Below are 18,829 nucleotides of genomic sequence, written 5' to 3'. Positions count from 1 at the left end.
GCATTGCAATCTGGTTTCTACCTCTTATCATTGTTAAATGCCAGTGCTCCCAGGCAAACAGTGCCATAGGTGTGTCAACTCCTTGAACCTATTCAGCACCATGAATAGCTGGGGACCAATCAGCCGAAGCCTCACATTCGTCTTCGATTGCTTGTATCAAAATCGGAATCAGACAAGTCATAGTCCAGTTCAGAGAGAATAGGCAACACATGGTCCCTGGAGTATTCTGCTTTACGCATCCGCATTGATCTCACGCCAGGTGTCAGGGCCATTTTTGTCATTGTTTATGCCTTGCTACTCACACAAGCGCAGGAAATCTTGGAACAAAATCAACAAAGTTAACTTTCCTTCTAGTAACAAGACTCCAACTAAAACATAACGGTTGGTTTTGTCACAGTTTACAGTTGATTATTATTGTCAACTCCTCTTTTTGACAAAAGTCGACATCAGCCCTGAAAGAGTTAATCCCAAGGCGAAATTCACATACTCCAGCATACTGTGTGACAACGTCTACAGGAATTGTACTTAAGTGAGTACCTGAAAGACAAAAATAGTCCAATTACCACAATGTGAAGGCCAAATTCATCATTTCAAATTGAAATAACAGGTAATTTAATTGCTCCCAATTTAGTAAGTATACTTTAAAAACTACTAAAACATTCACCTGAACATGTTGCAATAGAAATGCTACATGTAAAAAGTTATACATAATTTAAATTATGAAATATCACTTGTTAGCTTGTTGTTTAATACTTTCTAAGAGCGCTTAGTATTGCACGGCAACTGAAAGTTGATTCAACTAACATCTTTAACACACTCTAGTATTATTCGTAACCTACCAGTAAAGTGTGGAGGAGGACAAACAAACTGTAATTGTCTTTACTACATTACTGGCACACAGACTTATCTTGCTCAGCTGGAAGAATCCTAACTCTCCTCTTTTAAGTCAGTGTGTAACTGATGTTATGTATTATTTGAAACTGGAAAAAATCAAATTCACACTCAGAGAATTTGTGTGGACATTTTTCAGAATCTGGCAGGATCTAATCAATAACATTTTAGAATAAGTTTTAAAAGCACTGAGGAAGTAGATTCTCTCCCTATTCTTTCTTTTTTTGCCCTCCATTCATCTATATTCACTTATTAATTTATCTATTTACCTGTTTTTACTAGGTTTAAGTTTTATTCTGCTGCCCATGCTGTCTTTCTCAGGGATGGGGGTTGATTTGTTTTCAGTCCTATTCTTGTAAAACTGCTCTATTTGTATGGAATGTTGTGATACTTCAATAAAATCAAAATAAAAAAAAAAATACACTCTAGTATAATTTGTAACCTACCAGTAAAGTATGATATTATCTAATATTAATAAAACTTGCAACAAACTCACTGCCATCTTGATTTCAATCTCTGTCTTATTCTTCTTTCCTCAAAAAGCGTTCATAAAGATTTATTCAAAGTCCAACATTCCTTCAAGCGCGATTGGCGTATCGAAACTGACATCAAAGGGCGTTCCGTGACTGGCGTTAGAGGCGTTCCGTGATATGAAGGGCATTCCGTGTCTAACGTCATAGGTATTGCGGGCTGCAGCTAGACTCTTCTCAGTTAAATCACTTATTTAAAGGGGCACGGGACGAGTGACAGGGGAAAGGGTGGCCTGGTCCTTTGTCCTCTGATTGAGGAAGAAACTTATAAAACCGTGCTGGGAATGTAGATATGGGAGAAAGAAAAAACTGAGTTAATTGTAGGAAGTCCATATGCACATTTGAGCCATAAGCTGGTGTTTGATGTGGCTGATGGGCTGGAATTTTGTTTTGACTGAAATTTTTGTTAATCGCTGAACTTTAGTAAGAGGGATGGCAAAACACAACCAAGAGAAGAACTAAAAGAGAGCTTGATACAGACTGAATGTGCTGGGAGTGAAGTGTCCAGACTGGATGGACATTTGGGTGTTTTTTTTTTTTTGCTTGAGATATTTATTATGCATTTTAGGACATTTTAAAAGCTACTTGATTTTTTTTCAACTTTTTGGAACTTTATTTAGATATTTATTTATATATTTTTGTTAAACTGCATCTCTGTGTCCACTGCTTCTACTGTTCCACTAGCCTCGGTCACTCTATCAAGGACCTGGGGTCTGTCAGATTTATCCATTGAGGACCCAAGGGCCTAACACGGCCCACTTCAGGTTTTTAATTTTTAGCTTCTCTTGCAGTACTCTCTTGTCCAGTTTCATTTGAGATTTGGGTTTAAATATCCAAGTTTATATCTCAGCAGCCAGGAGCTGTGGAGTAGAAAGGACAATGTCAAGTGCGTAGCGCTGCTGCCTCGCAGTTAGGAGACCTGGGTTCGCTTCCCGGGTCCTCCCTGCGTGAAGTTTGCATGTTCTCCCCGTCTCTGCGCGGGTTTCCTCCCACAGTCCAAAGACAAGCAGGTTAGGTGCATTGACAATTCTAAATTGTCCCTAGTGTGTGCTTGGTGTGTGTGTGTGCGTGCCCTGTGGTGGGCTGGCGCCCTGCCCAGGGGTTGTTTCCTTCCTTGCACCCAGTGTTGGCTGGGATTTGCTCCAGAAGTCCCCCATGACCCTGTAGTTAGGATATAGATAAACCACTTACACCTGAACACCAGCAAGACCAAGGAACTGGTGGTGGATTTTAGGAGACCCAGGCCCCTCATGGACCCCGTGATCATCAGAAGAGAGGATACAGACCTATAAATACCTGGGAGTGCAGCTGGATGACAAATTGGACTGGACTGCCAATACTGATGCTCTGTGTAAGAAAGGTCAGAGCCGACTATACTGACTTAGAAGGTTGGCGTCCTTCAACATCTGCAATAATAGCTGCAGATGTTCTACCAGATGGTTGTGGCAAGTGCCCTCTTCTATGCGGTGGTGTGCTGGGGAGGCAGCATAAAGAAGAAGAACACCTCACGCCTGGACAAACTTGTTAAGAAGGCAGGCTCTATTGTAGGAATAAAACTGGACAGTTTAACATCTGTGGCAGAGCGACGGGCGCTGAGCAAACTCCTGTCAATCATGAAGAATCCACTGCATCGACTGAACAGGATCATCTCCAGTCAGAGGAGTAGCTTCAGTGACAGACGTTTGTCACTGTCTTGCTCCACTGACAGACTGAGGAGATCATTCCTCCCCATAGTATGCGACTCTTCAGTTCCACCCAGTGGGTAAACATTAACATTACTCAAAGTTATTGTCTGCTTTTACATGCATTTTTATTACTCTTTAATTTAATATTTTTATCAGTATACTGCTGCTGGATTATGTGAATTTCCCCTTGGGATTAATAAAGTATCTATCTATCTATCTATCTATCTATCTATCTATCTATCTATCTATCTATAGCGGGTTGGATAATGGATGGATGGATGTTTGTCACACATGAAGTTGTCAAAATAAAAGATTGTCATGAATACGCTGATGGAAGTTTTCACCACTTATGCTACACATAATAGGAAAAATACACTTTGACAGGATACTCTGCAATAAGGGTTAAGCCACAGACCTAGACCAAGAACAGCCAGCCTAAGGGTATGTTGCTTCAAGCTGTCATTTTTTAAACTTTACTTCATGCTGAGAGTTTTTTCATACTCCATTGCATTCTGCATCGACGTTTAATGCTGATTTCAGGTGAACGCTCTACAGGTAGTGTCAAGTTCACAAACTCAGATTTTATTCTTAAATTCATGCTATCAAAACCCCCAGCAGCGGCTGCCTGTCACACAGCGATCGCAACTGCCTGCCATTCAAGAGCAGTGGGTCTACTTCCTGGTCCATCATTTTTCAGTTTTCGTATCACATTTTGGATTTTTAATGTGGATTCTTCACTTCACATCCTGTGTTTTAATGTCACTCTCAGGCTGTCACATTTTCCTCATTCCACACTCTCAACTTTTAGTGCTCATTTCATGCCTTCACTTTCTCTTCATTTAACCGTCTCACTTCTATTGTTCATTTCACTCTCAGCATTTTAATCTTCAGCATCATTTTTTTTATTAATCTTATAACAAATGTTACATAAATAAGAGGAAAGGTTATGAACTTTCATAGAGTACATTAAAATGCTGTATGCTTATGAAAATTGATTTGCTATATCCAGTTTAACAGCCTACACACTACAATCTGTTAGGCAGTGAAGTGATATCCAATAAATACAAAAAGAAGCTGAAAATAGTTATAGTATCTATACAGTCTTTTTATCTACAGTCAAATGCTTTTGAATTTTCTTATTTTCCTTCCCCATTGTTTGGGAAAGTTAATTACTTGCATTATAGATTTCAGTTTCATGGTTTGCTTAAACAAACGAGTGGGATTAAAAGATGCACTGGCACTATCACAAAGAAGCATTTACAGAAATGTAAACCCTGCAAAATATATTTAATGAAACGTGCAATGATTGTCCTTTCTAATAATGGTATCCATGGTGATATCCACTCCTGTGATAGTCATCCTGATACCCTTCTTGATATCCTTGGTGATATCCATGATAACCATATCCACCATATTCGTCTTCAGGACACCTCATGCCTAAGGACTGTTGAATAGCCATTTCCTGGCGTCGAAGCTGCATGGAGTCTATCAGATCATAGATAATAGCCATAGACCACATGAAAGATGGGTACCAGGATTTCACGTTTCCATCTTTACCCACCAGGAGCATCGAGAAGTATTCTGGACTAATTTGAAAATAGTTCCTTATATCCTTGACCAGGGACATTGATAAGCCTTCTCGGTCCACTGTAGCACTTCCTAAAACAAAGCAAACAAAGAAGAATCATGTACATTAATAATTTTGCATAAAGTAATGTAACATTCATAAAGCAGCTAATCCAATTCAGAGTCACAGCAGGAGTTGGAGCTTACCACTTGCAATACTGGACAGGAAACCCCCCTGCGCAGGGCACAGTCCATTGCAGATCACACTCATGAACACACTCACACAATGTCTAATTTGGAATCCTCAGCTAATGTAACTTCGCATCTTTGGGGAGGAGGAAGAAATGCTTCCATTCTAATTGTAATTAATTAAGGAAACATCATCAATTAGTACTCCTTCCAATGTTTGGAAGATATTTGTGAATGTACATATCAAGCTATGTTTTATCTTTAAATGTATCAAAATGATCAAATATGCTTGCAAAGTTTTAAATATATTTTTCTGGGTTAACACACAAAAACATTTCTGTAAAAATAATCTGAAAAATAAAAGATGAAAAATATATTGTATAGGTTTTCAGAACAAAAATAACTGGAATCTTGGCCTTACAATACTCTTTTTAGTCCAAATAAATTAGAACACTTTACATAAAATGACAATAAAGCTAAGTATTGCTGAGAGGAAATTTATTTATTTATTTATTTATTTAATTCGAAACAGATAAAATTTAATATAGTCATGACAGATTTAACAAATCAAAGCAAAATGTGACCCCCACCCAAGAGAAAGAAAGAGGAGCCAGCAACCGCAACAAGCTACTCTATAAAAGGAGCAAGAATAGAAGGGCATCCTTTTCCCCGAAATGGAAGCTTATTCTAAAATGTTATTAATTAGATCCTGCCATATTTTTAAAAAGTTTTGAACAGATTCTCTAAGTGAGAATTAGATTTTTTCCAATTTCAAGTAGTATAGAACTTCGGTTACCCACTGACTCAAGAGTGGTAGGATGGGATTCTTCCAGTTGAACAAGATACAGTAAGTCTACATGCTAGTAGTGTAGTGAAGGCAGTTACAGTTTGTTTGTCCTTCCCCATACTAATATTTATTTCTTTAAATACCTTTCATTGCTATATTATTACTAAGCACTTGATCCTGCAAGCTGCCCTTTTGTCAGCCTCCTTCACCTATATCATGAGCACCATGTAAATACATAATAATTTGCAGTACTGCTTCAAAGATGCCTATGTGGCATATGATTAATCAGTCTCCAAGTCCTCAAATTTTCCTCCATAATCTCAAAGATGTTAATGTGAATCAACTGGTGATACTAAACTGATGAAACATTAGCATGTGTGGATGTGTTTGTATATTTGAGTAATGCTGTACAGGGTTTTTCCTTAATGCTGCCAAGATAGACTCTGCCCTCAACCATCTGCATTACTTCCAGATAACACTCCCACAATGAAAATTATGTATTAATATGTCATTACTTCTAACATTTCAAAATGTAAACAACAGAAAATATGTGTGTATTTTAATCAATTGAAATAATTTACGAAAAAACATTGTGTCGATACTGAAATTCAAAGGTCTACTGCAACTGCTCATAGTCGTTAAGGTGTGTGTTTAAAAGGCCTGTAAGATGGGGTTTGGTGGTGAATCAGTTTATGGAGGTGTTGGAAAATTATTTAAGAATGCCAAAAATTTTTGAGGGTATTGACATAGTCTGTGGTTAATTGTTAAAATGATTCTGTCAAAAATGTGAACTTCTCCTTTAGTTTGAGAATATGCATGCATGTGCTTCATATGCCCACCAGGAGGCACATGAACACAAAGACTTGCTGTTCTTTGTCAATCTCTCTACTGTATTTCATAAAATAGCTAAAATGGGCTCCAGCCAGACTACAACTGAATTAAATTGGTTTAGTACATGAATGGATGAAGGGATAATAGGAGTATCAAATCACCTTTGTATCTATACATACACTATTATTGTTTTAAAATGTACTACATTTTGTTATGATCACAATTGTATCTTTAAAATACTTTAATTAATTACTGAAATAGTACTTTTTATTTTGTTCATCAAGGAAATTTAGTTTGATCATTTTAACAAACTTTTGGTTTAACAAATAATTCTAAAAGTTGTTCCAGTTCAAGTGGGTGTGCAGTTATGTGCTCAGCGTGGCTACAGTCATAACAGTTTTTAGCTGCTAACAAACCTGCATTGGATAAAGTAATATTAGAAAATGGATGGGCGGATACTGCGGTGGGTTGGCACCCTGCCTGGGATTGGTTCCTGCCTTACACCCTGTGTTGGCTGGGATTGGCTCCAGCAGACCCACGTGACCCTGTGCTCGGATTCAGCGGGATGGATAATGGATGGATGGATGGGCGGATAATGGTCTGTAATTCAATTATTAGCATCTTTTCTTTCTCTAAAAAGTGAAACCTGCTTTTTCTTTTAAAACATACTTCTTCTTCTTTTGGCTGCTCCTGTCAGGGGCTGCCACAAAGGATTATCATCTTCTTCTATATCTTTCTGTCCTCTGCATCTTGTTCTATTACAACCATCACCTGCATGTCCTCTCCTAACACATCCATAAACCTTCTCTTAGGCCTTCCTCTTTTTCTCTTGATGGGCAGCACAATATTTAACATCCTTCTCCCAATATACCCAGCATCTCTCCTCTGCACATGTCCAAACCAATACAATCTCGCCACTCTGACTTTGTCTCCCAACTGTCCAACTTGAGCTGACCCTCTAATGTACTCATTTCTAATCCTATCCATCCTCGTCACACTCAATGCAAATCTTATAATCTTTAACTCTGCCACCTCCAGCTCTGTCTCCTGCTTTCTGGTCAGTGCCATCCTGTAGACCTTCCCTTTCACTCTTGCCCGTCTGACACAAATCACTCCTGACACTCTTCTCCACCTATTCCACCCTGCCTGCACTCTGTTTTTCATCTCTCTTCCACACTCCATGTTACTCTGTACTTTTGACTATTGCCCATAAAATAAAATCTTTCTTTTTTGCCCTAATATAGTGTGGTAAAGGCGCTATATAGGCACCTCTTGAACCCTCCGATGACACGTCAGACACCTGGTATAAATCCAATATTTTTTAACTTTTTTTATAATACTGTGCACAAGCACCACTATTCCACACTACTCCAATAAACAATACAATAAACAATCAATCCTCCACTCCTCCCAGCAGCTCTGTCGCACTTCCTCCCAACTCCGGCTCGGGCTGCTGGGGTTACCCATAGTCCCTTTATACTTCTCGACCCGGAAGTGTTTCTGTCCCTCAGTCCATGTGACTCTTAACACTTGCGGGTCAGGTGAAAACTCCTTTTCTTTAACCTGGAAGCACAACATTGCTTCTGTCCCCTCGACTGTGAAGTACTTCCAGGTTATAAGGCAAATAGAAGTCCCTGTGCCCCCCTGCAGCGTCCCTCCAAGGTCCATGATGCTCTGCTGGAACCCGGGGCAACTCCACCTTACAGGGAGGACTCCACCTGGCGGCTTGGGGGTATTGGCCGGGATAAGCTGTCGGCCATAGTCCACAATATTAAGTTACCCAGTTTGACATATTGCTGATGTATGTTTCTGAAGGTGAATGAAACCACTATAAGAACTTAATTTTTTCATTTTTTTATTTTAAATTCACCCTGCTTAATTTTTGCCCAATACAAATAAAAATTCACACATGGAGGATAGATTTGTGTGACTTGCGCAAAAGAAAGAAAGATTTATTCACAATCAAAAACTATATTCTGAATGTTTTTTTTATATTTTAATTTGCTATAAAAAGATACTAGCATATCATTCCACCTCATCCACTGTGAGATGAAACACACTAAAATACATTAGATATACATTTAGCCAGAAAGCAGAACAGATGTTCCTATTACACATTTGAAACTTGAAAATGGTTTAATATGGCAAAAAAGTATAACACTGAAAGGCTCTCATCTTATTTTTAGTTGTGTATTAAAATTTCTAAATTCATATACTGCACTTACAAGGTAAGAAATACTGTGATAAGGGATAAAAAACATAAAAATAAATGCATGGCCTCAGGGATGATCCTTCCACCAAGAAGATGAACCCAAGTTTGGGCATATAGGTTGCTACAGCCATGATCTGTTCAAGATGGAGAACAATTAGTGGGCTACATCTAACTTGTGTTTTTGTTTGGTGTTTTAGGAGGGAGGGGTTTAATATTTTATATTTTATATATTATCTTTAATTAAAACCTTTGCTTTAATGATTCTTCATACTTCTGTACGAACACTAAATAAACATTTCATTTACACAGACTGTGAACAGGTGAGATTCAAACCAAGGACGGTGGATCGAAAAGGCAGCAGTTATAGCCACTGCAATCAATGTGCCACGCATTAACACATCTGCTAAATAAAATAATATAACAATAAATGTTATAAGAAATCCATGTAGAGTTCATGTATGACACGTTTCTTCCACTCCGTTAGTAAAATGTAATTATAATAAAAATCCACACATTTCATTGACTTTTGTTTCTTCTTGTATGCCAGTCTATAAATATAGAAATGCCCAGTTTTTGGCAGAGCACAGAAACAGTTGCCACACACACACCAATAAAGTTGTATTACATGTTCTAATATTATTATTTAACATCATATTTATCATTGCTGAAGCAACATTCAAGAAAGCCTAATTGTGTTGAAAAGACCAAGTCAAAAAAGAAAGGAATGAAGAGCCTCTTTCCAAATGTACAGTATAAACACAGAATTTCTTTGTAAATGTCTTAGACATATCGTATGGTATTTCTCACTGTACGGAAACAATTTGTGTAATTAAGTCAAGGAATTCATCTGATGGTTTAAACTGACCCTGAGTAAGAAATTAGGTGGATTGAGCAGTGTCTGTCTATCTGCCTTACTCCTGCTGAGATAGACCCAGGAGCCTCCTCCACCTCTGAGATTAATGTTTGACTGTGTACTGCTACACTACACTGTACCTTTAAAATTACCCATGAGCTCCAAATTGACTTCTGGTCGTTCCTGACACCTGTGTAAATATGGACATAGTTTTCTTTTTTTTCTCCCAGGGGGAAAATGCTGTTCAAACCACAATGCTTACTGTTCAATGCACATTACTCTCCTGTTAAACAATTCTTTGAAGCTCATCACAGTTGCATATGGTTTTACAGAAGCTTTTCTGTGATCATTATAATGAAATTTGTCTTTTGAGTCCAGTTTAATATAAAAAACCAGTTATAAACATTTTCTTTTGTCCTCTTTTGGTTTAGTATCAGGTTTTTGCGTTAAATATAACTAAATCTCTCCTCTACTTTCTTATGTTTCAGCTCATTTTTTTATTTTTTCTTATATATTTTCTAACATAATTATATAAAGATGACATCATCTGCCAAGTCTTGGGCCTAAAGTAATAGACTCTGTCTTTAAATATGTCAGCATTGTTTTCCAACCATATTCCAGACGAATGGACAGGACCTGTTGCTTTATATTGTAATTGTATGACTCATGGCCAGTAACTGTGAATTTGTTAGACATTTTCCTTTGTTAGTTCAGAACCTTTTCTCAATCTTTCAAATTTCCGATCAGGTAGCTTTCAATTTCCTTTAAAGCAACTCTTCCCTTTCCTGTTGTTAACAGCACAAACTTTGTTTGAATTGAAACAATCTGAAGCATAGAGAACACTCTTACTTAGTATTGTGTTTAAAGTGTGTTAACATTATGTAAATTATGTAAATAGTATGTATGTATAGTGTAGTACCGGGGCACACCTACCACCACAAGTGTAGCACACAACACACTTTTATTTACACACTTTCCTTGCTCCCCAAAGCATAGCGCAGTAGAAAGCTCCAAAGCACAGTCCTTTTCTTCTCTTTCATTTCTCTCTTTCTCCACCTCCATTCCTCTCCCAGCAAGCTTCATCTACCTCCTCCCAACTCTGGCTCCTCAAGTAGTGGTGGCTGACTCCTTTTATAGTGCACCTGGAAGCACTCCAGGTGTCCAACAAACTTCTTTCGGCAGGTGTGGAGGCAGGGCTGCCAAACAGCGCATGGCAAATGTCCAGACGCACCCTGGTGGTGGCTATGGGCCTCAGCAGGGTTAAGCTTCTATGCTCCAAACCCGAGGCTCTCTGCAAGCCAAGGTGGAAGACCTCTAGCAGTTTATTCAGATAATGTCCTGAATAAACTCTATTCCCAGGTAATATATGATACAGTATCTGCCAAAAAATACAAAGTGTACACAACACATGTTTCTTCCTTATTAGGGCTCATCAGGTGTACAAGAATTGAACCTCAGACGTCAGCAAGTAAGGCAAAGCCTCTAATATTGCGCTACAGCAGCTGGTTTGCTTATTTGACAGGGTAAAGATCAGAGTACAGTATTAATTCTTATTGATGAATCACAATCTGAATATTTAGGTGGTTACCTACCATGTAACACTTGTGGTTGTTTGCAAAAGTGCTCACAAAAGTGCGTGCACCTGATTAGGCCCAAAAAGGACAAAACACATGAACACATGTCGTGTACTCTTTGTATTATTGGCAGATACCGTATCACATATCTATGAGCTGCTTGTTGCAACTGAGAGGACATAGCAGTTATTTGCAGACTGGCCAACCAACCATAAGCGTTACCTGGTAGGTAACCACCAAAATAATCAGATTGCGATTTAGAATTAACAATGTATCCATCCATCCATTAGCCAACCCGCTATATCCTAACTACAGGGTCACGGGGGTCTGCTGGAGCCAATCCCAACCAATACAGGGCGCAAGGCAGGAAACAAACCCTGGGCAGAGCGCCAGCCCACCACAGGAATTAAGAATGTAATATATAAATATATATACAGTATAATATATACACACACAGCATATATAATTCCTTTCTAGAATTTTTATTAAGCATTTTGTGCTTTGGGCAGCAGCACAGTGGTAGAGGTTAAAGTTGTTCTATTAACTATTGACCTGGGTTTGATTCCCAACCTAATCACAATTTGTAATGAATTTTCAAACTTCCTGTGCCATTGTTTGTTTTCTTCCAAAATCCAACACTAAGTTGGACCCTAAAATAATGAGTGAATGTGTCCTACAATGAGCCCCAAAGACTATTATGTACTTTGTGCCTGATTCTTCTAGAAAAGTAGGCCTATGACCCACTAGTGAAAAAATATATTCAGAAAATTGATTTTGTAATTCATCCTTCATTTGTTTAAGTTCTGTTATAAGAGAGTCCTAGTGTATAAAGTAACCATTAGTATATTCTCCTATAAATAGTAACTGTAGCGTTGTTTTTACTTTTTCATTTTTCCATTTGGAATGCACATCCATCCATTTTCTTACCTGCTGAATGCTTGAATGCAATTTAGGTTCATAGAGGACTGTGTGTCAGCAGGCACTTTTCGTGGCATTACACGTGTATTTTTTGAGCATGTCCATGCCAAATAAATAACATTTGACGTTTTGAAGACATCATTTTATGACACGATTTACCTTTATTTATTTATTTACTTCCTAAAGCCTAAAGTCATAAGTAGTGTGCAGAGGGCATGCTCAAAAATGTGTGTAATGCCACGAAAAGTGCCTGCTGACACTTTAGTATGCAAGCAATGGTATGTGCATTCTTGCTCCGATGTAAAAGGGAGCTGATTTTACCTCTGTTACAGCGCGTCTATGTGAAAACAGCAGTGTCAGATGCGGGGGTGGGGTATGTTTGGGCTCGTGAAAGCGGCCAAGATAATAAAACTGACTAAAAAAAACAAAGCTAACCTTTACAAGTATCATAAATTACACCGGCTGTTACAGACTGAAATCAAATGTAGGTTTTTATTCTAAAATAGTAAGACTAAGAGCAGTTTACTTCTCAAAACGGAGTTATGCAGGATCGAACTCATGACCTTTTGATTCCCAGTCAGCAGCTGATTCAATTGCGCCACGGAGGCAGTCATAATAAACAGGTGTCAATGTCGCATGTTAAGGCGGCTTTTTGTTTCTGCAGTTATATTTTATATATATAGTAGTATATAGTATATTATACTTCAGGCTTCATACATTATATAGTTTATGCCTACATTTTGTCATCTACTAGTAGAATATAAAAAATGTTTCTGTTTTAACAATGTGTTTACACAGATTACTGTAGAAACGGAACAGACATGAAATGCGTGTGTTCCAAATAACGATCTATTATTTCCACTCTAAAACTCCACTTCACTCCCAGAAAATCAATCAAGGCATGAGCTGGGAGAAGTTTGTGCATATAGTTGGTGGTGGGATGGAATAGCCGGCTGCTTGCAGCCTGATTTTTATCAGCACATTTAGATGACAAAAGACGCTGGTGGAGAGCTGTGAACGATTTTAAGAAGCGATTTAAGGTGGGAAGGATTTACGAGTTTTTTCGTAGGCTCTGGTAATTCTAGTGTTAAATGCTACTGTGCCCAGTGATAGACTGGTATTCAATAAAGGGTAGTTTCCCAAGTTGTGCCAAATGTTGCCAGAATATACATTAACTTCTCCAAATCCTGAACTTATCTATCAAAAAATAGATTGATAGTGCTTGTGATGTTCCCTTGTTAATTTCAACAAATTTTTAACAAAATGAGTTGAACATAGTTGTTATTGGTATTCCTCAAGGTGAACAATCTTAAAGCTATAAAAGTACCTGTAACATTTACTTAAAACATGACCCACAGAAAAGAGAAAAGTTTAAATCTTACCATTAATTGGATATAACTCCAAAACACCACCAGCTTCCAGTCCAACACCAAGCACCTTCAGAATGGCCACATGGCGCAGACCTGAGAGAAAAGTAACAATTGTGTAAGTCAGCAGATAAAACCTAAAGTACTGGGTTTTGTTAAAAAAACATATATAATACAACTGCTTGTAAAATATCAAATTAACAGTAGAAAATGTAACGGAAGTTGCCTGGGTATATTTGCATAACTGGTTGTAGTACGAATTCAAATATTTGTTGTTTTTTTTTTAAATATTGACACTTTTGTAGTTGTTGGCTGAAATACAAGTGCCACATCCATCATCTACACCACCTGTCTAATAACTGCTTTTATGAATTTGTTCTTTTGTGTATGATTGGATTTTATAATTTCAGCATTGTAACTCCTTGTTGTGTTGGAACCATTAACACTGCTTTTTTGTATTTCCCGATATAGTGTAGTTTCATAATTAGATATTTAATCCCACATTAATAAACTGAACTAAAGAAGGAACCTTCAGTGGGGGGTGGCAGGAGGGAATTGAGGTTCACAGACATTACTGCAGGTCTCCATATCATTACAGGAGACAGCACCAGTGACGGTATCCGATAATGTTATAAAGATGATTCAAAGTTGATTCATTCAGCACTGACTTAAAATTGCTACAAATTTCAACACTGATTTGGCATCCAAACCTAAAGTTATAACTGCCTTATTATAAAGTGTCTACCCACCAAGAAATAGTAAAATGTACTAATGCAGTCTTCAACTGTTTTGTTTCTGCCATATTCTGAATAGCGACTCAGCATCACTGAAAGAATTGCATTGCATTGTTCTGTTTCTGGGTCAAGATCAAAATAAAAGAAGAAACATTGTCTTCTGAAAATTCAGTACGGCTAAACCCAACTCATAGTGAGGCAAAAAGACATACTTTTAGACAAAAGCTATAATTCGTCAAGACAATAAAATTACTATCCAAATTATCCAAACTTTACATACATTAAGTATGTCTGATGGAAATTGTTGCCCCGCCATCAGCAATGCTTTTTGGGGTACCCCCTTATTACAACCTCTCTCCTAGATACATTATATAGCCTATATTTTAAACTGAAATGACAACACATCATGCAAAATTTTGAGAAAACAACTTTAGCCATTTTTGCATGATTGGCAAACTAACAAACGTAAAAAACAGAATGCAATTGTATTTATATAGACAAAGTATTTTTCATTTCTTGAATTTTGTGTATTATTTGGTTGAAAACATTTTTGTTTGATAGCCATAAGGAAAGATGCTGTGAAAGAAACAAGAAAAATTATCTTTATCTACAAGATACGCTAATGGCATGCATGGGCACCACCCATGAATGCCACCAGTTTTCTTCAATGTTAATAATACAATCTTTTATTATTACTCAGTTTAGTTTTCAGTGCACTCCTTCAGAGAACTGTGGCTCTGCTTTGGCAAGTTGGAAGTGATGATGGATTCTTTAAACAATGCAGCTGCTAGACACAAATACAGCATGCATACAGTTATGTACAAGTGTCTTTTATTCTTAGTGGATTTGCCAAATATATGATTCATACAAAATTTTTGATTTGTGCCAAGTCCAGGACGTACACATTCACATCATGATATCACTGCTGTGAATTGTATTAAAAAGGTCACACATGACAAGCTGACATTAAATGGCTCCAAATGTCTTTTACCAGGGCAAGAATACATTTTTCAGTGCCGAATCAAATCTTTCATTCTGACATGTTGCTAAAGTAAAAAGGCAAGCAGAGAAGAAACACTGCAGATGCCCAAAGGCGAAAGCCAGCTTCATTTTCAAGTAGAAGCAGACAGTGCCATTCCAATTCCCTCTCCCTCTCCCCATACAAACCCATTTAAACCAAATGAAAGTCAAAAAAGACCTCTTTAAAAAAACAAAATAAAATTAAGCACTTTAACAAAATGGCATTTTACAGTTAGAATGAATGACTTAAAACTAAATAGCTGATACTTATTTAACGTCTCTTGATGTATGACATGGAATTACAGATGTCAGGAATGGGCTGCAGCTCCACCCTTAGCTGTTTCTCATTTGAGCTGGCCACTTTGTGTCGAATTTGCTGACTGCTCAGTCAGTTATTCGATTCACAGCAGTCCTCATGTCTGCTCTTGTCAGCTGGAAAGCTGGCACTGGAAGGTTGGGCTGTGAGCACAGGACTAGGGCAAGACTATCATCTGCGTCCCCCTACTACTTTATTGTCTCCCTGCTCCCTAATCATATGACTTCTATGCAACAAACACTACATGGCAAAGGACACTGATAGGTGGGATTGGGTTAAATGAGATATAAAAGGACAGGCTAACGGTGTCTCCAAGTCCATTCCTGACAACAGGGGGTCAAGTCCCATGATGAGTAGGCAAACAAATCTGTGTTGAAATGATACAATGTTTTAGAAAGTGCTGCCAAAAACAGAGGCATATGGGGATGGAGATATCAATCATTTTTGGGCACATGGAAAAAGAGTTTGGGACTTTTAATTAACCTAAAGCTGCTTCAGTCCATAAAGTGCATTGGTTCTACAACTATTTCAGTTGAAACCTTTGTTATTTGTCCATCCTGGATTTTGTTTGCTCCACTTCAACATTTTGTTAAACATTTTGCTACTCTTCTTTGCTTTTCACAAGCTCACCAGACTGATGCTCACTATATAGACAGGATAACTGCTTGTTTGGGACCCATGTGGAGATGTGTCTGAAGCTGACTCTGTAATTACATAAAGACATCAGAAAAAGGAACCCAAAAGGTTAAAATGTAAGACTGTTTACTGAAACGTTCATTCTGGGTGAGTTAAATAAATCCTGTATAGAGCTGGCAGTTACTAGCAAGGAAATAGGATTTTTTTATTTCTGTGTGAAGCCTGTTTATTTTAGAATTGATATTGCTGCAACTCTACACTTGATTCTGACAGAGTTGTTACAGATAGGAATTGTTACAAAATGTGATTTATGACACCTGAGCTGTTTTAATGCACACTGGATTATAGACCATGATGCTGTAGCATTTGGGCTGATAACACAATGGCACCAAGACTGTACACAGATATAAAGAAGGTTGCCGATCTGGCAAGAACCTAACTCTGAATGTTATTAGCACAAAATAATTCAGGAAAGATAAAGACAGCTACTGTACATCTTTGCCATTTTCAATAGAGCAATAGTGTTAAATAGAAACATGTCAGATTTGTCACAATAAAGCTATCCAATGGCATGGTTTGGACTCAAAAATTGTCTTATGCCTGTTGCTTGTGGCTTCAGTACTCTAATAAAAATAGAGTATTAAATAATTTTGAAAATTAATCTTGGGTACCTTTTCTTAAAAACAAATCAAAGCATATTATCCATTCATCCATTATCCAAACCGCAATATCCTAACTACAGGGTCACGGGGGGCTGCTGGAGCCAATCCCAGCCAACACAGGGCGCAAGGCAGGAAACAAACCCCAGGCAGGGTGCCAGCCCACCGCAGGGCACACAAACACACACACACCAAGCACACATTAGGGACAATTTAGAATCGCCAATGCACCTAACTTGCAAGTCTTTGGAGTGTGGGAGGAAACCGGAGTACCCGGAGGAAACAAATCAAAACATATTATCTAAAATAAAAATCAATTCTAGTAAGACAGACACAAATATGTTTCATATTAGCCTGCAAGAAGACTTCAGTTTTTGAGTTACAAAGAACAGGGCTACAGCACTATTATAAACTAGCCATCCCCCTTGGCTTCACCCTCGAAGTAGTGAAACAGGACATCGCCTAGCTCTCTACTCCTGACGTCACGCTTCCCAACAGCCTCTGTCTCGGATTAGCGCAAATATATCGCTCTTGCAAGCGAACTATGATTCTCAGCGCAATGAGAGAAGTCGCAAAATCAACCAGAATGTTCAAGCAAATTATTGAAAAAAACCCAATCTAAATCCGTTAAGTATTTCTCTCATGAAAAGCAGACAGACATACAAATGGGTCTAACAAACTATAAGAAATTTTGCACTTGGAACACAAAATTTTTAAAACCATTTCTTAGCAAGCACGTATGGGCCAAGGGTAACCTACATTCCAAACTTCAAGTCCCAAGTCCTCATGGTTCAGGAGATTTTGTGAGTGAGTCAATGGTATTTGGCATTTATACTGTATATATACATTAATTTTTTAGAAAAATATTTAAAAGCTTCTCCTACATATGGGCTCTTTTTACCCCCACACATTTCAAAATGCTTTAGTAAATCACAAATGTTATACCAAGTTAGGTAAATAGATTAGGTTACTGGCTAGAATGCAAAAATCTTTGAGGAGTGGAGATAGTGTCGTACCTCTAACCTTAGTTAATCTGACAAACTGAATTAAAAGAAATCTTGGCACTTTTACCAAATACTGTAGCCAGCTGTCAAAGGTTACATTCTTTTTTAAATTTATTTCAAGAATGTAATAGTATACAATCATGTAGATAAAATTAGATTAAAAAAAGTAGGAAACACAACAGAGAATTTAAAAAACTAAAAGAAAAACAGGTTACATTCTTTATACTTCTGACAGGTTATTATAGTATGATGTTTTTATCTTACCATTTCATTTTTAAAAAGAACAGGTTTCATTCTGAATTTGCAATTTTATTACAAAATACCATCAACATTGCTGTAACAGAAAATGTTCTACCATTTTAAACTGTTTTTAAAAGAATTTAATCCAGTTTTAGCACTTCTATAACTGTTGTCATTTATTGTGTGCTAATTTCATTTTATATATATTGTGACGGGAGGACATGGCCATTATCTGGCTGGGGCACTAACAACAACAAAAACATTTATTTATATAGAACGTTTTCATACAAATAATGTAGCTGAAACTGCTTTACAAAATGAAGAAAAAATATAAAAATAAGATTAGGCAATACTAAGTAACAAAGAATAAAGTAAGGTCAGATGGCCAAGAGGACAGAAAAAAAAATCTGCAGAGGTTCCGAGGCCACGAGACCACCCAGCCCCCAATGGGTAAGCCCCACTGGGCAAAAAGAATGAAAGGAATGGGGGGAGAGAGCATCAATGAGGCAATACCTCCCCTGGGACACTAGAGGGCAGCCCTCCTGGGCGGCTGTAGCATTCACACAGGGCACGCTGGGAGCTGGAATTTGGTACAGCCCTGCTGGGTCCCGTCGGGGGTGCCAGCAGGAGCTGAGAGCGCTATAACGGACTTCTACCACACCTGGGAGTGATTCCAGGTAATCTTGATGAGCCACATGGAATACTCCCAGGACCTATAAAAGGAGCCAGCCCTCACCACTTCATGGCCTGAGTTAGAAGGATGTGGATGAAGCTCATGAGGAGGAGATGAGGGGGAAGGACTGGCAAAGAGAAGGGA

The 18,829-nt window shown here is 38.0% G+C and overlaps 1 protein-coding gene across 1 annotated transcript in view; it reads right to left on the bottom strand.

The window, feature by feature from the left end:
* Positions 1 to 3,984: 3,984 nt before the first annotated feature.
* The window catches only part of ccdc80 (coiled-coil domain containing 80), a 59,668-nt gene continuing 44,823 nt past the window's right edge, over positions 3,985 to 18,829 (bottom strand). The window contains exons 6-7 of the mRNA XM_039745161.1: positions 13,419 to 13,499; positions 3,985 to 4,765 (exon numbers count right to left, since the gene is read on the bottom strand). Of these exons, the coding sequence (XP_039601095.1) occupies positions 4,422 to 4,765; positions 13,419 to 13,499 (425 nt within the window). The 3' untranslated portion in view covers positions 3,985 to 4,421. The remainder of the gene's footprint in view (positions 4,766 to 13,418; positions 13,500 to 18,829) is intronic.

Source organism: Polypterus senegalus, chromosome 2 (genome assembly GCF_016835505.1).
Source record: "Polypterus senegalus isolate Bchr_013 chromosome 2, ASM1683550v1, whole genome shotgun sequence".
Classification (NCBI taxonomy): Eukaryota; Metazoa; Chordata; class Cladistia; order Polypteriformes; family Polypteridae; genus Polypterus; species Polypterus senegalus.
The sequence above is the reverse complement of the archived record's forward strand: the minus strand, read 5'-3'. Positions and strand labels throughout refer to the sequence as shown.